At 44.3% G+C, this 24,330-nt stretch overlaps 1 protein-coding gene across 2 annotated transcripts in view; it reads left to right on the forward strand.

Annotated features, from left to right (window-relative positions):
- Positions 1-24,330, forward strand: part of LOC147708099 (uncharacterized) — a 958,668-nt gene that overhangs the window by 307,941 nt on the left and 626,397 nt on the right. For both annotated transcript variants that reach the window (XM_086926871.1, XM_086926872.1), the window contains exon 5: positions 1,875-2,024. In XM_086926871.1, the coding sequence (XP_086782997.1) occupies positions 1,875-2,024 (150 nt within the window). The remainder of the gene's footprint in view (positions 1-1,874; positions 2,025-24,330) is intronic.

Raw genomic sequence — 24,330 nt, forward strand, 5'->3', positions numbered from 1 at the left:
TCACTTTAACACACACTACTGCCTGGGCAACAGTTTCGTTCATCTCGTTAGTGCCAGGCTCCCATCTGAATAGAGCAAATATCAACTCAAAGGTGGCCAGATACATTTTGCAGAAGACTACAGCGCAGGAGCAAATGCAGTGCTTTTTTTAGTACATTTTAATCCATCTGAGCTAGAAACTATTCAATCAAATCTGCAATTTACTCAGCAGATGGTGGATTATGTGGCAAGTGTGGAAAATCCATAATTATGCAGAAAAAAACAGCTTCAGAATCACATACTTCCAATGGCCCTGCTAACATGTAACTTTGCCCTGTGGGCAACAGCACAGATATATTTTTTAATCATGCATCTGTCTCCTTTGATCCTTAAGCATTCTATTATCCTGAAATATGCCTTATAAAGTCTCAAATTCATTTTACTTGCGTTGATTATTTTGCAAGGTAGGTCTGTTAGCCCAAGGCAGGTTTGCATCTCCTATGAGATACATACACTCTCAGCAGTATCCTTGGTGTTAAGTCTCCCAATAGCTGAATTGCAGTCTGTGAACTTGGAAAACATGGACCCAAATCCCGGCTTACACCCATGACCAATGTCTGTGATCCTGGGCATATCCGTTTACTTCAATGCGCCTCTTTTTATCGACCGTCAAATTTAGGAGTAACGTAAAGTAGTTCTGTTCAGAGTGGGCCCTATACAAAAACCTCGGGCCTATTAGCAAGAAATAGCGATATTTATCGCTAAACGTGGTTAGCGACTTTTTTTTATCGCTGGCTATCGCTGGATATTTTAGCAGAGAAAACATGCTATTAGCGATGTTTTTCTCCATTGTGCTAAAATATCCAGTGATAGCGTTGAAATGCGAGAATATCGCTGGAAATCCAGCGATATTCTCGCATTAACGCCAATGGGGGCGTAATCTGATAATCCACCCCCCATTGACTATACAGGTAAGTCAACTTTTTAGGAGTCGTTAGTTTATAGCGATAATCGCGCTTAGCGTGATTTTTTTTTATCGTTTCGCCTGCTTTGCTAATAGGCGATAGCTGTGTCAGCGACTGTTTTCAGTCGCTAACAGTTTGGGTACGCCCACTTTACATGTCATTAGCGATAAATATCGCTGACTTGCAAAGCGGGCCCGAAACCTGTAGCTATCACCTAAAAGCTATTGCTAACTGCTGTTAGCGACATCTTGCTAATAGGGCGATAAAAATATCGCCTCTTTAGCAGGAAAAAGTCCCACTAAAGCGACAATATTGCCCTTGCTAATATGCCCCCTCGTTCGTATTATTGTCTGTTAGACTACAGTGTTTCACCTGATATAAGAATTAAAGAACAGTGGACAACGCCAACTGAATTGTCTCTGGACTCCCCTTTAGAAACGTCACGGCCCTCGAACAGGACTACTGACTCTTTCTCAGTCAATGTTAAATAAGTATTAATGTTAAAATATATCACTAATATAGAACTATGATTCAATAAACTAAATTTGAAAATCTCAAAGATCAAACATGAATAACTTTTTTATTTCAAATTCCCTTGTTTTCATTTTATATTAACTCGGTTAGGTGACACCCAAGACAAATCTTTCAATGGGCGGTTCGTATTTTGGTTTTAATTGCGATACATTTGCTCTCCTCATTGAATTTACTAGTCTGACTGTTCACTTCCAAGCGGTAGCGATAGTCAAGGATGGCTCCCTCGAATTCAGGGTCATTTGTAAAATATCTACAAGTTAATGTTAATGCAGGTTGCCCTGTCCTGATATGTTTTACTTGCTATAGGACTACATTTATTTGTTTGGTACACATTACGCGCCAGCATTAGCAAAAGCAATATGTTTAAATCATGTTTGATGTCTTCTTTGCTTCTAGCGCCTCCTTGAGACGTACAAAAACATGCACAAGCTAAGAAACGCCATGTACGTTAAGTACATGGATCTTCTGAAGAAGAAAGTCGAAAAGCAGCGGATTCAGATGCAAAGGAGCGAGATCAATTTCAAGGCACCTATGGAACAGAAGAAGGTATGTGCACGGGAACATACCAGTAAATACTTGGGGGCATATTTATGAGAGAGTTGCTTGACGTTAGTACCACTCAACGTGGTACATGGAGTAACGTAACGCAGTATGCTGCGTTGCGTTACTTACCCTGGGAAGGAGCACCATAGGCGTTGCATGGGTGTTCCCATGCAACTCCCATGGATATTTACGCATTTCCAGATTTACAAGAACTTGTAAACCTGAGGGTGCGCCAAAAACGTACTCCTTCACAAGGGAGGCTCACCAAGGAGAAATATATCTATTTCTCCTTATTTCTTTTTATTCTACAGCACACATTGAAAGAGGAATATGCCTCCCAGGAAGCACAGGAAGGTGCGCCTGCATGCAACACAGGTATCTTTGCACCTAGGTGTAAGGATGACTACATTGGTACCAGGCTGGCAAAAGGGCACCAGCACAAGGAAAAAGGCAGGAATGTGCTATATTGACTTAAATATGATGCATTCCTGCCCTTTCCCAGTAATGCAGTGCAGCACAGCCAGGTGACTTGCTGAGCTGAGTCACAAGCTCATAAATGAGCCCCTTCATTTCCCTGTTTTTATGAGCAAAACAACTGGTAGGTAAACCCAGTTTCATACAATTCCCAGCATTCTTTTGAAACATGGTCATTTTCGCTCAGTTTGCTTTATTAATTATTCAGAAATCATTTTGGAAGCTCTCCAATAATATTTAAGGGGTTTCTTCAAATAATGAATGGCATAGCATTTCTTATTTTGTAAACGGCATGGCTATAAAAATACAGGTCAGGCTATTAAAATACTGGCCAGGTGGCACACCTACCTGTGGACACCCTTAATGGGGAGATAAGGTGGCAACTGATGACTATGACGAGCAATACTAGGTTTCGGAGTAATAGAACTTAACATATGAGAACTAAAATCAATGGAACACACCCCACCAAAGCAGCAGTTGGAAGTGCCACATAAAGGGGTGAGGGGATGACCAAGTAGCAGTATTGCAAATGCCTCTCCAAAACGTTATTTTTGAAAGCTGCCCAAAAAACTGAGGACCCTCTTGAAGAGGCTAGTGGCATAGGGCAATGCAGCAAATCACCTTGCGGCACTGCCCGCATCACACGGAAAGGGCAGAAATGCACTGTATTTATCCAAATAAGTGCATTTCTGTTCTTTCCCCTTTTGCTGGCTCCGTTTTGGTAGCCTACCACCAACGCAGGCACCATTGCACCATGATGCAAGGGTGCCTCTGCTGTAGGCAAGATTGTTTTTTTGCAGGAGGGGGCACCTTCCTGCACAGAAACAATCCTGAGAGATATTTTTCCTAGTTTTATGTGTGCTGCTACATATTTCCTGGGAAGGTGTATCTTTTTGGGGCATTCCCAGGTTTACCAGGTTTGCTAAATCTGGAAATGCATCAAAACCCATGGGAGTTGTGTGGGCACACCCACGTCATGCCCATGGAACTCCCTTGTGCATAACAATGCAATGCAGTGCTATGCGCTGCGTTACATTACTCCAGATTTTTTAAGCCATTCAAAGGCATGTAAAGTGGCTTTGTTTAGCTCAACAAATATGACTTATGGCTTGCATCGCTCTTTCACCACATTGCATCATAAATATGGCCCGAAATTTCCTCCTGAGTGAGCATGAACGGGACCTGGCAAATCTACTCTTGCTGCTACTTAATATATAAGGAATAAAGTACCCCCTGCCATACATCATAAGGATATTGCAAGTTGGCGAGGAGTTCCATAACCATATAGAGGAACAAGGCCAAAGGCTGAGTTCCTTAATAAGGTTATGGAACTCTGAGGAGACTTGCAATATTCTTATCATGTGGGCCAGGGGGGTACTTTATCCCATAAAATACATGGTCACACTATCACCTTTCCCACAAATACCTTAAAATCTTTGTGCGTAGCTATATGACAGAGTCTGAACCAGAGAATGGATAAACTAATAAATGGTCCTTCGCTAGACTCAGCCACAAGTGTCCGTTTAGCCAGGTGACAAGTGTTAAATGAACTTGAATTAGTGGTAGTGTGGAGTTAGGAACAACATTACAAAGAAAATTCATTTAAACAACAGCAAATAGGTTGGTCTGACATGCTTATATTTTCTTATTTCAACGCATAAACATTATGATCATCAAATGGTTACAACAAATCAAATGATATGCCTCAATTTTCAGACTGTATCTCTTTTCAAGACAGCAACCATATAAGGGCTCTGGCAGCAGGCATTGGGAGATCAGAATTCGACTGTAATAACTTATAATAATAGAGTTCTGATGTCTTTTCTTTATTATCGGCAACTGGATTCATCACAAGTCGCCTATTAGAAAGAAATTACAGAAAGGTGACTATACAGTGATTACAGAATCACATGTTATACGCAGATATCATAACAGATCCAATGGCTGAGTGTCACAGACGTTGAACAACTTTCATGCCTTAGAAGCCCAAATATAACGAATGAAGTATTGTTCTTACAAAACAGATCTCTAGATAATTACATGCGAAATGTTCTATGAACATCCAGATTATGCAACCGGTCCTCGGAATCTGTGGAGGGAGACAGAAAACAGACTGGAAGCTCTACCTCCTGCAAAGAATGGAGGACAGAAGGATATAGTGCTGTGCAATGTGTGTATGGTGTATGCATGTGCTCAGTGTTTGTGTGCCTGTGGTATGAAGTGCAGTGCATGTATTCTGCATACTTGTGCTAGGTCAATGTGTGCCTGTGAATAGTAGTGTACATGGCTGACTCTGGGTTCCATTTTGGGAGACACAGGGCTGTATGGTGAAGTATGAGGAGGTAGAGGACTCCCCCAGACATATTTGTGTATTGCTGCATTCCTGTAAGCTGGTGGGACAACTGGAGAAAGCCAGAGACAAGGTCTCCTGTACACTTCAAAGTGTGCTCTTTGATTCGAAGGGAGGTCACAAGGAAGGGGCCTAGGTACATTTCAGGAAGAAGATGGGCTGATAAGAGAATCATAAAGAGGAGGGCTGCAGGCTTGGGCTAACCTTTTGATACATATATCACTGTGGCTGACATCCAGGTGTACACTCCTAGGCACTCCCATGGCCTGTGTTGTCGGGCTATCAGCTTTGGAGTCACTCCTGCTGTGACAGACTGCTTTCTGGAGGTTGACAGGGCAGAGGCGAGGACATTTCAAAATGAAGCACATCCCCAGCATACAATTCAAAGACTCAGACTCTAAATCAGATCTTTTTGTCTGGAAATGGACTATAAGAAGGGGAGGTTGAGACCCAAAACATTGCCAACTGTCAAGCAGTCAGTCGAGCTGTGCGAGGAAGAGAAGCTCTGCAAGACTTCTGCCTGTGACCAGGGCTGGGGCCAAGGCCTGCTAGTCTCCAAGCTGGGTGAGAGGACATCACCCAAGGAATCCAAGACTTCCTTCCCTGAAACCTTGAGCACCATCCCTGACTGCCTATCAAGACCAGTGTGTCCTGTGAGGAAGAGGAGAGTGTTGGAGAGAGTGAGGTCCAGAGGGGAATCCTGTCAAGTGTAGTCCTTTAGTGAGGTGTGAGGAGATGGCTGCTGCACCGATCGGGTTGTTGCCTGTGTGTAGGGAAAATGCGGTGACCCGGATGTGCCCGGAGAGGCCACCGTGAAGGGAGCTAAAATCGTTGCTGTGCTGAACCGATCATCGCCCATGTACAGTGAGGGATTAGTGTCCCTGTATGCCATGAGTGGCTGCCGTGAAGCGATTGCCATGCTGAGAGGGTCATAGCCCTTGGGTAGTAGTGAGCCCGCAACCCAGTATAGCAGGAGAGGCATTTGTGAGTTATTCTGCTGTTCTGACCAGGTCATAGCCTGTGTGCAGTGGAGAGACACTGACCCCGTGCGCCTGGGGGGGTCACAGGGACTAAGTAAGAAGGATGACATGGTCAGGATAATCAAAAGAGGAGAAAGGCAAATGGACCAGCACCATGACAGAGGATTAGCATCAGGGTCCTTGAAACACTCCCCCACCACCAGCCATAGGAAGGACCAAAGAACTTATCAACTTGAAGGAGCCACAATGGCTCTCCAATCACTGCGGTGGCAGGATCTTGTGTGAGGACCTCGAGGACCACTAAGTGTAACCCGCCTGGGATGCGTGCAGTGACCTCACTTGAACCAGCTGCTGCCGCTTCAGCACGCCTCAAGGGGCATGCACAGGAACTCTATTCATCCAAGACTCTGACTTCAGGGGTCCCCCATTCAGTCCAAATTCAATGAACATCAGTGAGATATAGAAGCAGCCTCCCCCTCCTGTCTTGTCTACAGGGGCTCATCATTTTGCATTGCACCACTTTTATGGTCCTCTTCCTATCTCTTGATTACGGTTACATTGTCATCCTTCTCTTCCACATTTGGCGGCATTGGTGCAGAAAGCTCTTCTTTAGGAGGCGCATGTTCTATTCTTAAGGCACCTACTTCACCTTCAGCGCATTTTAAATAAATAACTTTGATCTCAGTGCAATGCTTTAAATGGGCCGGTACTCTCTAGTACCAAGAACCACCACGTTTTCATTTTTTCCCCTTGAGTACTGCAACTTTCCCTTGGCCAAGGAGCATACTGGTAGCCTTAGGGGGCAGCCAGGCAGGGCAGGTTGGGTGGCATGGGTGACTGTGCAGGTGCACAGAAAGATCTCTGCTCAACTGCTGCCAAAAGGAGAAGTCTGGTAGAAGGGAGTGAGCAAGCCAATGTAGCCCTGAACGGAACGGAACTGAACGGAGCGGCAAGTGTATAATTCAGCAGCGGCTCATTTGTATTGCTTTAGGGCTGCCTGGTGTTTTGGATGCCCATCAACCATCTGTAATTGAAAGTGCAGGGTCCAATCAGACCCTTCGCAGTCAATCATACTGTAGGTGTGTGACACAGGACCTGTCCCCTGCCATGTCTCAGGAAAAGTGGGAAAATTAAATATTATTAATTTACAGCGCGACACACAAGCCGAGAGTGCACCTCCCAGGACTTGCCTCGGTGATGTAGCAAGGGTGCCTGGTGAGCCAGCCTGCTTGGGTGGCATGAGTTTTGGGGGCAGCGCCCCCCTTCCTCTGCTCTTACATGCGGGCGGCAAAGGATGAGACCGCCACGGACAGCAAAGTGTCTAGCTACACCACTGACTTGCCTGCAGATAGCTGAGGAGGGGGGTGGGTGGTGTATCATCCACTGCCTTGCATTGGCTGATCACCATTCAGTTGTGAGACAGGCGGGCAGCCCATCATCATGCACACTACTGCCTCTACGAGTCCCAGCCCACCTGTGTCCATTTGACAAGTTACACATAATCATCTAAATTGCAGTAATTATCTGATTAAGTGACATGGACGCTCCACTTATTCATTGGGTTTTCAAGAAGCAGAGTGTACTAAAGCATCCTGGGCATCCCCTAAATATTTCCCTACCAGAACTGAGATGGACATAGATAAATATAGACGGCCTTGAGGTTTAAATTGAGTCTGCAGTTGTGGGGTTAATTATTTTAATCAACAGAAGATCTAAAAATAGCACAATAAGGCCTCTTTTGGGCAGCGAGCAGTCTGCAGCTGAGTATGTTATGTTATGAGGTCCACCTACCAACAAAGATGGGGAATTAAATTCCCATGCCCTTAAGATCTATGGTTTAATGTCTTCAGTTTAGGTCTCCATTCAGGTAGTGTAGCCAGTGTGTCGTGGGACATAGTGCAAGGATGGGAAAGCCACCTCCCACTGGCTGCTGTTCGAATTATAGCAATAATTAGTGATCAGTGGGCCCAATAGGCCTCTGGGGCACGGTTCACTGCACCTGTTGCACCAATAGAAGCTACATCCCTGGTCCATTAAAAAATTAACTCCATCATCAGCTTGGTAATATGCAACCTTATTTCATTGTTGTGAGCTTTTACTTGTGTGCACACAATGCACTACTTTTGAGAATTTTACTGTGGACAAGGGGTGCTCAACATATGTCCATAAGGGTCAGTCCCAGTCCAGGTTTTCAGGCTATTGACATAAGGTAAATGTACAAGCTAATTATCTGAATCAAATTGTGAGTGAGTGGTTGTGAATGTGTGTGAGTTTTTTACGTGGTGGGTGAGTATATTTGAATCATTGTATTTAGTCTGGAGAAACGGCTCACAACCACTTCATAGATCCCAGCCATGTCTGTGGGAGCCAGAGGCAGTATTGGTGGCACAAATCAATCCTGCTGGGTTTGCCAGACAGAGGGTGGGAGGCAGATGCCTCACAGAACACAAGATAAAGCTTCACCATGCATTGGAGAGCAGGTAGAAAGTCAATACTGCAGAGGAGCAAGCAAGAGGTTGGGAGTTGGTCAAGCATGGATACCTGAGGCCCCAGGGCAGCTATCGCGCTCTATAAATCCTCATTTCATTTCATTTCAGTGTATAATAAATCGACTTCCTAGGCAATGAGTAAGAGGTGTTGCATAAAATCTCGTTGATTTTTAGAGGTTGAAGGAGAGGGGCAAAAAACACAGTGAAATTGAGTGGCTTGGAAAAGAGTGGTCTTAAAATATTGCTCACCCACAAAAATCACACTGACTTTGATCCTTATGTCTAGGGTGATTGTGTCCAGTTGTTACCTCCTACCATTCTTTTTTTGTTAAGACACTTCCTTAAACCCTTGTAAAATATTTTATCTTAACTGAGTCTCTTGCACCATAGGTGATCTTGAGCAGTTTGCCCTTACACCCTGTGATTAGGCATTAGGGATGATGTTGCCCTATTTTTGAAAATATAATGATCTCAAAACTTAAATGTACTCTTCAGTATAGAGAATAAAAACATTGGGGCATATTAGCAAGGACATGCGGTATTTACCGCAAAACGCGCTTAGCGCGTTTTTTTTTATCGCCGCCTATCGTCGGATATTATCGCAGAGATAACACCCTATTAGCAATGTTTATCTCTAATGCGATAAAATATCCAGCGATAGCGGCTAAATGTGTGAATAATGCTGGAAATCCAGTGATATTCATGCATTAACGCCAATGGGGACCTAACATGACAATCCACCCCATTGATAACACAGGTAAGTAATGTCTTGAGCAGGCGTTAGATTCTGGCGATAATCGCGCTTAGCGTGTCTTTTTTTATCACACAGCCTGCGTTGTTAATTGGCGATAGCTGTGTTAGCAATTGCTTTCAGTCGCTAACAGTTTGGGTACACCCACTTTGCATGTCATTAGCGATAAATATGGCTGACAGGCAAAGCGGGCCCCGAACCGGTAGCTATCGCCTGAAAGCTGTCGCTGACTGCTGTTAGCGACAGCTTGCTAATAGGGCGATAAAAAAATCGCTACTTTAGCAGCAAAAAGTGCAGCTAAAGTGGCGATAAAGCCCTTGCTAATATGCCCCATGTTTTTTTTAGCCTGGGCGATTATCTCTAAAAAACAGGTATTATAGACTGCTTTATAATGTCAAGTGGGGTTTTGATATATATTGTAACAGTATTCACTGGATAGCCCCTCTAATGTTTTTTTAATCTGAGCTAGCAATACACAGAGATGAGATTGCTTATTTTTTAAATTGCTGAGAAATAAAGCTTTACTTAAATTTAGTGAAAAGCAATACAATCTTTAGAAAGTGGGCCAGTATTACAGTCAAAGTCTCCCTCGTTGTCTGAGGAAGGAGGAAGTCAGACTGCGCATAAAATCTTTTGCTGGTAGTCCCTTGTTTTGGAAAAATCAGGGGTGGCACCTTCATTGTTTTATGCCCCTTCCATATGAGACCCTTTTCTAAAACGAAGATGTACTTTTCCCAGTGTCTATGCATGTATTATCTTTAGTGATGTTTTAGAGGACATCTCAATGCAGAAAATGTTACTAACATCTCTGTGCATTGGTCGAACCCCAGGAGGCCTGCTGCACCCTATTCAAATGCTTAAAACATCCTATGGTCTCCTAACCTTTCTTGTGCCCACTAGCCCTAACGTGCCTTGCACATATTTTGCATTTTTTTTTTACATATTTTATATAGCCCGAACTCGACCCAAAGGTATTGGAGCGCTTTACATGAGCACCGTATTTACATTACACATTCAGGCACGGGGAGATTAAGTGATTTGCCCAGAATCACAGGATGTGGACGCAACCTTGAGGCTTGAACCCTGGTTCACAGCAACAGCGTTGGGCGTTTATGCCGATGGACCACGTCCTCCCCCTTATGCAAGCTGGGCTTGACGCATCCACGGATCCAGATTACGTGCTTCACTCAACCGGTAATCATCTGCACCACCATGTTCTCACCTGTTCTCGACTCGCCCACCCTGAATTTGCATTGCCAACCCATGCTTATACCATGCTAGATGTGCTTCCACTCTGCACTAACCTATCTTCACTGGCCCCTCCTTCATCACATCAGTCAGGGGCCTATTTACAAGCCCCTTGCACCACTACTGCGTCACTGTTTTTAAGCAGCGGTGGCGCAATCACTGCTTCGCACTGCTCTTTCTACAAACTGATGCATTGGGTCTAATGCATCAGTTCGTAGAGAACTGCATCACATTATACATACACCAGGTATAATGTATTCACGGTTTGGCATTCCCAAGCAAAAAAAGCCAGGTAGAAGTGGAGCAGTGAAATTTACAATATTTCACTGCATCACTCTATGACTTCAATGCGTCAGAACCTTTACGCAGGCTCATGCCAAATAAAAGGATTGACACAGGGTTTTTACAATGGGACTCACCATGTATTCTGACGCAGTGCTGGAGTTTAACGACCAACCCAGCAATGCGTCACTTTTGCACCAACAGATGTGTAAGAATTTCTGATGCATCTGTTAACTCCTTGCCATGGAGCCCTTTTGCCGTGGAACGCATTCATTGTATAGCAAGGACATTTGGTGCAGGTGCAAGGAAACTCACGCATTGATACCGATCAGTTCGTTTCTTGTAAATCAGGCCCTCAGTTCTCACCTGACCCAGCCAGTGCAAGGCTTATCTGCCCTGCCCTGTGCATGCCTTGCTTACCCCGGCGCCTCCTGCCCCTGTTGTTCATCTCAATCATTTTGCAATGACACATGCTAGCTCAACTCATACCATTACATTAATCTCAGCCATTCATTTAAGTCCTTTATCACACCACTCTGGTTCCCTGTAGTCACTTCACTTACTAAATGCGCAGGTCAAGTACCTTGTGCACCCATTGGAGGAGCTGTGGAGGGTCTTGATTGACCACGGTAGGTAGGTGCTGTACATGACAACTAAGACAGTGGTGTAGTTTGCATTGTGGTGAAGACCAGATTGAAAATGTTCCCTTTCATGTGGGTTGGTTCAGTGACATCAGTTTTGAAGTTTTCTATTGAAAAAGTGGAGAAAGCAACATAGAGAAAAAAAATGATTTACAGATGGAAGGTGTAACCTAAGGAATGGAAACCAAAAGGGTTAGGCCTATCATATCCAGGTTTCTTTCTAAAATTGCCCAGAGTATCTATGCTGTGTACAATCGGAAAATTCGTATGACTTCTGTGTTTGAGAGGGTCAAAGACAATCTGCATTGGTAAGAAAATACAAAAATAATAACTGCGGGGCATATTATCAAGGGGTTTTATCTCCGCTTTTTTGGCTTTAAAAGCCAAGAAAGAGGAGATAAAGATATCTCCCCATTACCTAGCTGTCGCTAACACCAGTTAGCGACAGCTAGTAGGAGATAGCGACCATCTTGGGCCCCACTTTGCATGTCAGTGATATTTATCACTAATGACATGCAAAGTGGGCGTGCCAAGATGTTAGCGACTGGAAACATCGCTAACATCGCTATCTCCTATTACCAACTTTTGGAGATATTCGCGCTAAGCGCGAATATCTCCAAAAGCTAACACCTGCCCTGAGCAGTTCTTAGCCATGTTATCCAATGGGAGGTGGATAACATGGCTAAGAGTATTAGCTCGGTAATGCATGAATATCGCTGGCTTTTCAGCGATATTCATGCATTGCGGCCAATTTTTATCGCATTTGTGATAAACCTTGGTAATACCAAGGTAATACCAAGGTTTATCTGCGATAAAAATCGCCGCAGCTCAGCTGTAAATTTTTGTCTCTAACCAAGCAATAGCGATAATTATCGCTATTGCTTGGTAATATGCCCCTGCATTCTTTTGTACATGGTAGGAAAAAACAAACGCTTTGCAGAACTGCTCAAATGTAAGAGTACCTGCACGTTTTCTTTCCCATTTAAAGCACTCTCTCTGTGGGACCAAAGTTAGAAGAGATATTGAGGCCCGGTATTGTCGTGGGCACAGACACACACTGCAGTTCACATTTGTTAGCACTAGATGGCGCAATATGCTTGTTCATAAATTTCAGCAGGCAGCCTGTCATTTTGGGAACAAAAGACAATTAGGATTCGCTTAAAATGCTTCAATAGATAAGTGCAAGGGGTCAAGGTTAGATCAGGTCCCTGGTTTTCCAGCTCGTCGCCAATCCTTCGAGCCACATATTACTCGTTATACTAAGAAAAATCTCCAAAACGAGGGAAAACCTCTAAACTGCACAGATTACACATTGACAGGAGAAAACCAGAGAGAAGTGTGCCTCCCATAAAAATCCAGGGTCCATATTTAGGATGTTTACAGGCAGTGTGATGTAGCAAGCCACCTTGCTCCACTGTGTTAAAGGGAAAGGACTGGAATGTGTTGCATATAGCACTATATGGCGCATTCCTATCCGTTTAATAGTGCTGACGCACATTTTGCAGCCTAGCGCCAATGCAGGCACCCTGCATCATGATCAACCAGCGTTGTAGGCAGGATTGTTTTTGTGCGGGGAAGGGACACCTTCCTGTACAAAAACAATCCTCAGAGGCATTTTCCTCTTTCTTTGTGCGCTGCACAATGCAGCACACGTAGAAAGTGGAAAAAACAAGGAGAAATAAAGGGGCAGATTATCAAGACTCGGCGATAAAATTATCGCCAATTTATCGGCAGGAAACTGCCGCTAAAGTGGCGATAAGGGGCTTGATAATATGCTCTATAGAATTCCAATAGAAACCCAGGTTATACATCTAACCTGGGTTTCTATGGGAATTCACAAGGGCATATTATCAAGCCCCTAATCCTCACTTTAGCGGCAGTTTCCTGCCGATAAAGCGGCGATAATTTAATCGCCGAGTCTTGATAATATGGCCCAAAGATATTTCTCCTTGTTGCGCCTCACCTGGGGAGCCGTGGCATTTTGACACATTCTCAGCTCTACTGCTATAGGAAAATCTGTGAATACGCCAAAATCAGAGAGTTAGATTAAATTAGTACCTGTAATAATAACAGTTATTATTTAAGCTCCCAGATGCTAGTCAGTTTCTTCTGAGCACTATAAAAATGCATTATCCTTATAAGCGTAAGTGTTAGTCAAACATTTTAACACCTATCCTTCTGATTTTGGCTAATCTGCTGTGACTGTGGTTTGGTAAGTACATTGACTGTAAAGGGAAGGACTAGATTTGGGTACTTGAAATATTTTCAAAAAAGTTGGTGGACTAGATTAAAAAATACTTACCTAGTGTTCAACAATAGTGTTCACTTTACCTAAAGAAGTGACAACTGCAGCCCAATTTTGCATTCATCTTTTAACTGACAGACCAGAGCAGAAGCAAAAAGTGAACAGGCAGGTCCCGAAAAATTAATGTTCCCACCACCATCACATGCAAATTGTTTGCACCAATTGGTAGATTCAACTGTTCATTCTGCACTGAATGTTTGGTGCAAATGTCAGTGCACAACTGCCATGCACCCATGCAATGTTCTGTAAAAAGGCTCCGACCTTCACATTTAACTTTACTGTTGTCAGAAAGTTTGCAATCAAATACATCCAGTTTGTATTTTCAATATTTGCAACATTGTTCCATTTTTAAACCTTTGCTTCACATGCATGCATAACTGGAAGGAATTTCGAATGTGCATTAACTACTTTTCGCGTTGGTTTATATTTACGACAATTTTCTGAATTACTGTAAGGTTGTGTTCTCTCCCTCCACTCTGATAACACCGAGATTGCTGCTTAATCGACTCCTGGATTTCGATACTAGGGGCCAGATTTATCAGTTTTGTGTCACGCTTGGGCCAAGCAAAGCAGCTATGGGCGACGCAAAACCTAAATGAGATTTATCAAGCAAAGTAAAGCCACCTTGTGTGGCCCTGTGTGGCTTCATAAATCTGGAGTGATGCTAGGCAGCGCAAATTGCTTCCTTGTGGTACTTTGCATCAGGGAGGTGTTCCATGGCTGGAGCAGGGGTGTTCCGACGCATCGACCCTTGAATTATCCTGTAGTGGACTTAAGTATGTACGAGAAGGTTGCACTCACATCTTGGCTAGTTGCTCGTCCCACCGAACTGTCTTCTTAATTTATAGCTAGCGCCACTGGAACTATGTGGCAGGGGAGGGCCAAATTGTGCGGCAGAGTTGTTTAAACTATGCAAAAAGAAAAGCCAAATTATGTGGCTTATTGCGGTACATTTTTTTATAGTATTGCTTCATTTTTTTCTCATATTTACACTTGTTAGCACTGTCTGGGCATAGGTTGCACCTCATTAGTACCAGTTTAACACCCAAATACAGCAACAGAAAGGTGACCAGTCAATTTTTGCAAAGGGTCTTCCACTGTGCAGCAACATGTGATGCTGCATTTTCAGTAACCGTGGACCTGCGTGAGCTAGAAGCTATTTTTTTAATCTGCAGATTATGCAGCAGATGACGGATCATGTGGCAAATACAGCTAATCCATGATTATGCGGAAAACACTGTGTCCTCACAATTTCATAATTCCAGCGGCCCTGTTTATAGCGCACTATGCGCATCTAGCACTTTTGTAAACTTTTTAAGAGGAAGGTGAGACCCTCCAGCTTTTGAAATAAGTATCTGGGTATATTTTTGGGAATTGCAATGGACATTCTAAAGCCCAGATTTACAAAGATTTTGTGTCAGGTTGCTTCACTTTTATGAAGCATCCCCGATGCAAAATCCCAAGCCAAGTATACCTCGATTTGTGAGGCTTTGAAAGAAAAAGTAACGCAAAGCAGGGCATAGTAGGTGTTCTGTCTGTGGTGCATGGGTGTTACATGCACCCACCCATGGATGTTTATGCAAACCCATATTTACAAAGTGATGTAGAAGTGGGTTTGCACCAAAATGGCGCACCTGCCTGAGGCTGGTGTAAAGAGGAGAAATAAAGGAATTTCTACAGCACACAAACAAATTAGTAAAAGCCTCAAAGGATTGTTTTTGTGCAGAAAGGTATACCACTCCCTCACTAAAACTATCCGGACCACAACGCAGGAACCCTTGCAGTACAGTGCAAAGGGGGCTGCTGTTAACCCTAGGCAGCACAAAATGCACCAGAGCACGGAGAGAGCTGAACGTTCTTCTTGGGACTATTTCATACTTACAGCGCCCGTTGCAAACTTCCATGTTTTGACTTCAGTCCATTCTCCAAATTTTCATCTTGTGACATCAGCCTTCACTCCATACATTATTGTTGTTACAGCCGCGCACAAGTCATTCTTACATTGCCTGCTCCAAACTGCACTCTTGTGACATCAGGATGCTCTCCATGCTTCCTTCTTGTGGCATCAGCGCCATATTCATGTAGATTTCTATCCTTCCAAGTTCGGCAAAGTGAGCAATATTATTATGACTTTTTTTAAATCTAATTTGTATTGGCATTTATAGAGATAACAAATGACAATTGTCACAAGTTCAAAACCGTTTTTAAGGAGAGGAAGTGAGAGGGGACATGGGGAAGGAAGGAAGAATGGGGTGGAGGGGATGAGCACAATACATAAGTACAGTAGCAGCTGCAGTTCAAACCTCACATGTTCGCCAAGTAACCCACAAGAGCCAAATGGGCCGAAATCCTCAGCAGTGCACTAAGCTGACCCAGCCAGAGATAGAAAATATCGGAATGGGTAAGGTAGGGTGGGCGGCTGTGGCCTTGTGTCATGAAATCTAGAGAATGTGTCATGGCTGGGCACAGCTTGCTGACCTCGAGTTTAGTTTGCTGTGAGAAATACAGGGTGTGTCCCTGAAGAGCATGTATGCATACATGCTAACATTTTAGGACAGGGACGTGGGAGATTTAAAGTAAAAAATCCGGAGAATGAAAATTCCCATTGACTTTCTATTGTAGAAAATGCAATTTCAGGTTGGAGGCAGCTAAAATAAAGCCAGTTTTGGCTTGTAAAATTGGTAGTCTCCCGCCTGAATCGGGTCTATTGGCATGTATGCTATGTGAAGATGGTTCCCAAATAGCCTTATGTTGGTATTGCGGGGTCATGGTGTCTCAGTTGTTGTTCCTGACAACACGCCACATCTCACAGCCAAGCAGTCACAGAGGGGGAGAACGTCCGCCCCAGTGAATGACCACTTGTCTTTTAGCCAAGAGGCAGCCATGCGGCGGGAGTCGTAGGGACATCCTTGACGTATCCCAGGGGGGCCACCAGGAGGGCTAAATTAGAGCATGACCGGTGTAGTGACCTGACTCAGGGGCGCTAGGACCCTGCACTCAACCCAGGGGAGGGGACAGAGACCGGACACCACTTTCGGTCAGCAAGTGGGGCGGGCACGATTGGACTCGAGGGCGGAGGGCACGGATGTGCATGTGGGCACAGCTCAGAGCAAAGAAATAAATAAACATAAAGAGACTCACCCGTCTCTGAGTGGGTTACTATCAGGATACGACAACGACTGAAGTCTTGTGTAATAGAGAAGGTCTCCTCCCAAAACCTAGCCACATCTGGGCACGCCTAATGTAGGAACGTGGCCTGTGGAGAGGCACAACACAAGCAAAGTGCATCAGCAGCAAGCCCAATGTTAAACATGTGTGTAGGGGTGTGGCAGAGGTGGGGTAGGAACTTAAAATGTATACGTCGCAGCCTTTAGTTGGGGAACAGTAATGATGTCTGACCACAGCAGTATATCCAGTGGGGATCAGTGAGGTGGGGGGGGCTGTGTCCGACATCCAAGCCGGGCAAGCTGCCGGCGTGACAACTGGTGAGGATCCCTGCATGAAGACTAATGACTAGCTTGTGTGGTGAAGGATTAGTCAATATATGCTCCAGGTCTGGAAGTGATGAAGGAGGTATAGGAAATGCGTGATATAAAGCCGTGCAACAGGTGGCACGGACCTGGCGGTACAGAGGCACCTCCACAGCAGTGGGGCACTCAGTGTCAGACAGGGCAAAGGGGGGCAACAATTGATCCTCTGGATAGAAATCAGGGAAAACCACAAAGCCCCGCTCTTGGGTGCACATTCTGGCACCCACGTCCATCAAAAATGGCAGCCTGGGATTACGTCCAAGTGGAATAGAAGGGGCATATCGGTAAGGTAATTTAGTGCACTTCCGCAAGCCATCCCATGCCCCTCTCATGCATTCACCAGTGTTCACCAGGGTGCCACTCAGTCCACCTCTGCCGCCACGTGAGGTTGGAAGGGCACTGGGCAAAGCCAATAATGTAAATACCGCGCTAGGGAGCACAACCCATAGAGCGTCATATCGGGTGCGCCATAGAGCGTCATATCGGGTGCACCAATACCACCCTGGATGAGCGGTAGAGTTAGAATCTTCCACCTAATGTGTGGTTGTATGCCTGCCCAGCTAAGTGTAATTAAGAGAGCACTATGGTTTCATTGTAATGCCTTTTATCCATAGCCCTCAAAATCAACAAATGTTCAGTAGAATTGGCTATTTGAAAAAAAGTTCCTTTTGAAAATCGTTCTAAGATGTGATTTCTTGTTCTAACAGTATACTCTTCTGTGGGTGTAATATAATAAATACTACGACCTAGGTTGTTAAAATTAATGTAGCATATTGGGAGAAATTTTTTTTTTTCGTTAAAACACACACACACATTCCACCGTGTGTGATGATGCTCACCGTGAACGTATCACCACAGTGCTTTTTTCCACTATGTTAATAGTAGCAGCTGCAGCAAGACAGTTCAAACCTCACATGTTCGCCAAGTAACCCACAAGAGCCAAATGGGCCGAAATCCTCAGCAGTGCACTAAGCTGACCCAGCCAGAGATCAAAAAAAATATCGGAATGGGTAAGGTAGGGTGGGCGGCTGTGGCCTTGTGTCATGAAATCTAGAGAACGTGTCATGGCAGGGCACAGCTTGCTGACCTCGAGTTTAGTTCGCTGTGAGGAAGACAGGGTGTGTCCCTGCAGCGCATGTATGAATACATGCTAACATTTTAGGACAGGGACGTGGGAGATTTAAAGTAAAAAAATCCGGAGAATAAAAATTCCCATTGACTTCTATTGTAGAAAATGCAATTTCAGGTGAGAGGCAGCTAAAATAAAGCCAGTTTTGGCTTGTAAAATTGGTAGTCTCCCGCCTGAATCGGGTCTATTGGCATGTATGCTATGTGAAGATGGTTCCCAAATAGCCTTATGGTGCTATTGCGGGGTCATGGTGTCTCAGTTGTTGTTCCTGACAACACGCCACATCTCACAGCCAAGCAGTCACAGAGGGGGAGAACGTCCGCCCCAGTGAATGACCACTTGTCTTTTAGCCAAGAGGCAGCCATGCGGCGGGAGTCGTAGGGACATCCTTGACGTATCCCAGGGGGGCCACCAGGAGGGCTAAATTAGAGCATGACCGGTGTAGTGACCTGAGTCAGGGGCACTAGGACCCTGCACTCAACCCAGGGGAGGGGACAGAGACCGGACACCACTTTCGGTCAGCAAGTGGGGCGGGCACGATTGGACTCGAGGGCGGAGGGCACGGATGTGCATGTGGGCACAGCTCAGAGCAAAGAAATAAATAAACATAAAGAGACTCACCCGTCTCTGAGTGGGTTACTATCAGGATACGACAACGACTGAAGTCTTGTGTAATAGAGAAGGTCTCCTCCCAAAACCTAGCCACATCTGGGCACGCCTAATGTAGGAACGTGGCCTGTGGAGAGGCACAACACAAGCAAAGTGCATCAGCAGCAAGCCCAATGTTAAACATGTGTGTAGGGGTGTGGCAGAGGCGGGGTAGGAACTTAAAATGTGTACGTCGCAGCCTTTAGTTGGGGGACAGTAATGATGTCTGACCACAGTAGGGTGACCAACCGTCCGTAAATTTCACGGACAGTCCGTAATTTTCACCCTCTGTCCGTTGTCCGTGACAACATCTTTAACGGACGCCATTTGTCCGTAATTTTGCTGATTATGTATGGCAGCTAATAATTTTGTGGCTTTCACTCGTGAATTATTGCCAAAGAGGTTGTGTGTAGAACCTAGGATTGGCTTGAAAGCCTTCAGCCAATCCTAGGCGCCACTCAGGACTATTTTCATTGGCACCGATGTTACAGGGCCAATGAGAACAGCTTCAAAACATTCAACAAAAGTCGGCCGGCGCTCCAGGCAGAGAGTAGAGAATGATTCTTTAAACGTTGACAGTGATTAGTTTCCACCGCTAGCAACAAAGCAATATCACTTTTTTTGAGCTTTGTAACTATTTATTTAAGGACGGAAATCGGAAGGCAGAGCAAGTTCCATGTTTAGTAAGTTTTTTCCGCCACTCGTTTCGGTTAGGAGCAATTATGCATAAGTACACCAATAAAGGCTCTTCTAGCACCATCGGCCAAGTGATGGTTTTTTTATAATCGCTCGCCTTCACTGATAGACGTTTCTTCAAGTTATACATGCCTCGGGGATCTTTCTTCAGAGGAAGGAGGAAAGGACTAGGCTCGCCCCTCTCTGTGAGCAGAAGAGGCAGTTACAACTCCATTTAGAAAACGCCCAAAAGCCATCCCAGGGTATTTAGATGCTACAGTGCATATAGAAAGACCCTTCGCTCCCAGTGAAATAACAGCTCTAGGACATGGTGCAGTTTTTGGAGCATTAAAGATAAAATGCTTACTAATATTTCAAAGTTAAGAGTGGATAGATTCAGCAAAAGTTTTGTACCAGGCTTAAAACGTATTATCTGAAGACAGGTTTGTGTTTGCCACATTTTTTGTGCCAAATTAATTTATTAGCCAACTTACGCAAGTTGGTGTTGTGCCAAAGCTTACAAAGGCAATAGCCTATAATACATTGTGTTGCAGTAAGTGTGCTTCATGGCAGACAGAACAGTTGTTCAAAATGATAATTCTAAGGAGTATTTACTCGTCATTTAATCACTGATAATGGTGAGCCCAGCTGATTTTTAGGTGATTTATTTAAGTTGATGATCAGCCTTTTTTCCACTCATCCCTTTGATTTGATTTTGTAGGAGTATTATTAATCCTCCGGACTGCTCGACCACAAATGTATGTACCTTGAAGAGCCACAGATACATGTAATGCAAGAGACTATGGATGCATGTAATGTAAGGAGGCCACTGGTGCATGCATTTTGATTTGCCACTGATGCATGTACTGCTTAAGGCCACTGCTAGAGGTCCAAGATGGGACTATGGATGCTGCATGCACCCAGCACCCCTTCTTAACATGTTTTACTCAGAATTAATCAAGTGATGCAAATGTAGTGAGTTGCAGTTTTTAGATAACAGCCCATATGAAAAGTGAAACTGCAAGTCCCAGAATACATTTTCACACTGCTGGCTAAAAAAGTCAGTTTTGGATAAACCTATCACACTGGTTTCCTTTTTTAATGCATGTATAGCCACTAGGACATCTCTCCTAACTGGGGGATCATTTTGTATGATTGAGATCTTAATTGTCAATTTGGTGACTGGTGTTTACGTTATGTTCAACCCATGTAAGGTGGCCCCATTAGAAACCATCTGCTCTATGCTAGGACTAGTGCAATATGCAATTCTGACTTTTATGTCCTGTGCCTAGCCATGTATATACACTCTATCATCATACTGTGAGAGAGAAAAAGACATCGGAAGTGGGTGAAAGAATTTCCATGAGTTCATATTTGAAACCGTTTTGAGACCATTAGATAGCACAAAGGGATAATTTCAGAAACATTACATTGCAGGGATGTAACTGCTATTTTCAGCTCTTTATACAGTGTCACTCAAAATGTCACAACGTGAAAGCTTGGCAGCTGTGGATTTCTCGTTGCTCAAATGGGTGTAATTTCTGATATTTATAGGTTTACCTTGTCTTCATTGCTTGATTTTCCTCACAAGAATGTGTCACTCATAGTTGCTGAATGTCACTCATAATTTCACTGAGATTATGAAAATGTCACACATAAGCAATCAGAAACCTTGTCAGCTATGCAAAAACACATTTTTTACTGTCTGCATTTCTGCACCCAATAAAGCTAAATTCTGGAGAACAATATCCCATCTAACATGAAATGGGCCCCTTAGTCTTCCTGAGAGCAGGAGCAAAATATCATATCCAGATCACAGCGTGTTATTCGGTACATGGTGTTTATGATTCAAGAAACCTCATCAATGGTTTTTTCGTCTCTAAAGGTGAAGATGTTGAGCCTAGCAGTGAATAAATGATGCTTGCTCTTCCGGCCTTGGCTTGTCCTTTATCAGCTATTGAGCGGATGATAGTTTATCTGGATTTAAAAACAATATATGAAAAAAACTGTTTTGATGGGCACCACTCGGCTCTAGCAGAATACCCTGGCACTTGGATGTGGTTCGGCGAAAATATTTGATGCAGTTTTGCAGATCTGTAACTGAAGGAGTCTCAACTGACTTTCTTACCTGTTCTATCACTTTTTCACCTATTTCACCTGTCTTCTACCTCTCTTATAACCCCTTGTCTGTCTCTTTCGCAGCAGTCTTATATCAGGTTCATACCTCTCACCTTTCCTCCTTCCTCTCCCCAGATGTTTTTTCCAACCACTCTCAATTGTCTCCCTTCTGTCATTTGTACTTACTCACCTGTCTACTACCCCACCCTTTCAGCAGTCTTTATACCCTCTCTTTATCGCACCTCTCTCACATCTATCTCTCCTCTCTTCCTATCTCTCTTCGGCATCTGCCTCTATGTAGATCACAACTTCATGACTTTACTTTCAAATGATGTAGGTGAGAGGTACAGAAGTAAACAAGGCTCATTGGAGCTTTGTATCACTCCTGTTTCTGACACCACCCTTACTCCGCTGAGACCAGGGGGTCACCGTTGCACCCATAAATTATGCCCATGGCAACATTTTGAAAGTTCAAGAACACTTCTGAGGGAAATTCTATGTCAAGGGATGGGCGCTCCAATGTTCCAAGTACTGTGGGTGGGAGTGCTGCTCTCGTGGCTATTTCCTTCAACAACATCACAGTTTTATCATTTTGGTCGGATGCAAGTCAAATAAGGTTGCATTTCTGGTTGAGAACTGTGGGCAAAGACAGTCAGAACTCTCTAGGGCGTGGCTACCCACAGAAAAATGACAGTCCCACAGAACTTCTGATGAATACTTATTCTCCGTTCTCTACTATCTTATCTCAAGTGCAGTGATGTGGAGAACAGAGTACATTAAAGACAGACAACAATTCTTAAGAATGAAGAGTCTTTTGAGCTTGCACAAACTAGACACTTCAGGGCTGTGTGGTCTGGATTCATGCCCTTTGGCGCCTTGCCTGTAATATACCATTGTGCGACCTCCTTCGTAGTGTCTGCAGAACGTACCTTTGCCCCGAATTTTTGTCCTGAATTTTGACCTTCCGTCCTGAATTTTTGTCCTGAATTTTGACCCTTTGTCCTGAATTTTTACACTCACTGTCCTGAATTTACAACCATGCCAGTTGGTCACCCTAGACCACAGCAGTATATCCAGTGGGGATCAGTGAGGTGGGGGGGCTGTATCCGACATCCAAGCCGGGCAAGCTGCCGGCGTGACAACTGGTGAGGATCCCTGCATGAAGACTAATGACTAGCTTGTGTGGTGAAGGATTAGTCAATATATGCTCCAGGTCTGGAAGTGATGAAGGAGGTATAGGAAATGCGTGATATAAAGCCGTGCAACAGGTGGCACGGACCTGGCGGTACAGAGGCACCTCCACAGCAGTGGGGCACTCAGTGTCAGACAGGGCAAAGGGGGGCAACAATTGATCCTCTGGATAGAAATCAGGGAAAACCACAAAGCCCCGCTCTTGGGTGCACATTCTGGCACCCACGTCCATCAAAAATGGCAGCCTGGGATTACGTCCAAGTGGAATAGAAGGGGCATATCGGTAAGGTAATTTAGTGCACTTCCGCAAGCCATCCCATGCCCCTCTCATGCATTCACCAGTGTTCACCAGGGTGCCACTCAGTCCACCTCTGCCGCCACGTGAGGTTGGAAGGGCACTGGGCAAAGCCAATAATGTAAATACCGCGCTAGGGAGCACAACCCATAGAGCGTCATATCGGGTGCGCCATAGAGCGTCATATCGGGTGCACCAATACCACCCTGGATGAGCGGTAGAGTTAGAATCTTCCACCTAATGTGTGGTTGTATGCCTGCCCAGCTAAGTGTAATTAAGAGAGCACTATGGTTTCATTGTAATGCCTTTTATCCATAGCCCTCAAAATCAACAAATGTTCAGTAGAATTGGCTATTTGAAAAAAAGTTCCTTTTGAAAATCGTTCTAAGATGTGATTTCTTGTTCTAACAGTATACTCTTCTGTGGGTGTAATATAATAAATACTACGACCTAGGTTGTTCAAATTAATGTAGCATATTGGGAGAATTGTATTTTTTTCGTTAAAACACACACACACATTCCACCGTGTGTGATGATGCTCACCGTGAACGTATCACCACAGTGCTTTTTTCCACTATGTTAATTGTTATCTCGGAGTCGCCGTTGAAAAGACACATTAGGATAAATAGAGCAACGCTTCCCTACATTTTTTTTTCTTTCCCTACATTTGTTTTAGTGGGTTCGCTAGACGATTGGTAAGGTTGAACTGCAGGTTAGGAGAAGAATGTTGGTATAGTCGTTTGTTTTTTGGGGACACATTTTTAATATTCTTTCTTTCTTTCTTTTTTCCTGTCTTTCTCTTATGTCATTGCAGTTTTATATAGCTCGAGCTCCACCCGGAGGAATTGGAGCGCCTCACATGAGCCCCGGTTACATTCCAAATGGTCGTATTCCCTTCGCGTTTCTTTATTTCGAACGTGTTTTATGACTTTTGCTATGTGTTTGGACCTATAAGCAAAAGAATTTCCGCGGGCGTCGTGGACGTGGAAGAAAGGAACGCGAGGCCTTCCTGTAAAAGCTCCCTTTGCATGGGAAGCGCGAGACAAGTGTCGGCACTGGGCAGGGTCCCCCGTCCGATGCTAATGAAGTGCCGAGTGACGCTTGCATCGCATCAGTATGTGCATAAAGTGCTGTCTGGGTCTGCCCTCAAATACACAAAACCAGCGCTTCAAAGGCAAGTCCTTCACGCCTCTCACAGGCCGC

The sequence above is a fragment of the Lissotriton vulgaris genome, chromosome 6 (genome assembly GCF_964263255.1).
Source record: "Lissotriton vulgaris chromosome 6, aLisVul1.2, whole genome shotgun sequence".
Classification (NCBI taxonomy): domain Eukaryota; kingdom Metazoa; phylum Chordata; class Amphibia; order Caudata; family Salamandridae; genus Lissotriton; species Lissotriton vulgaris.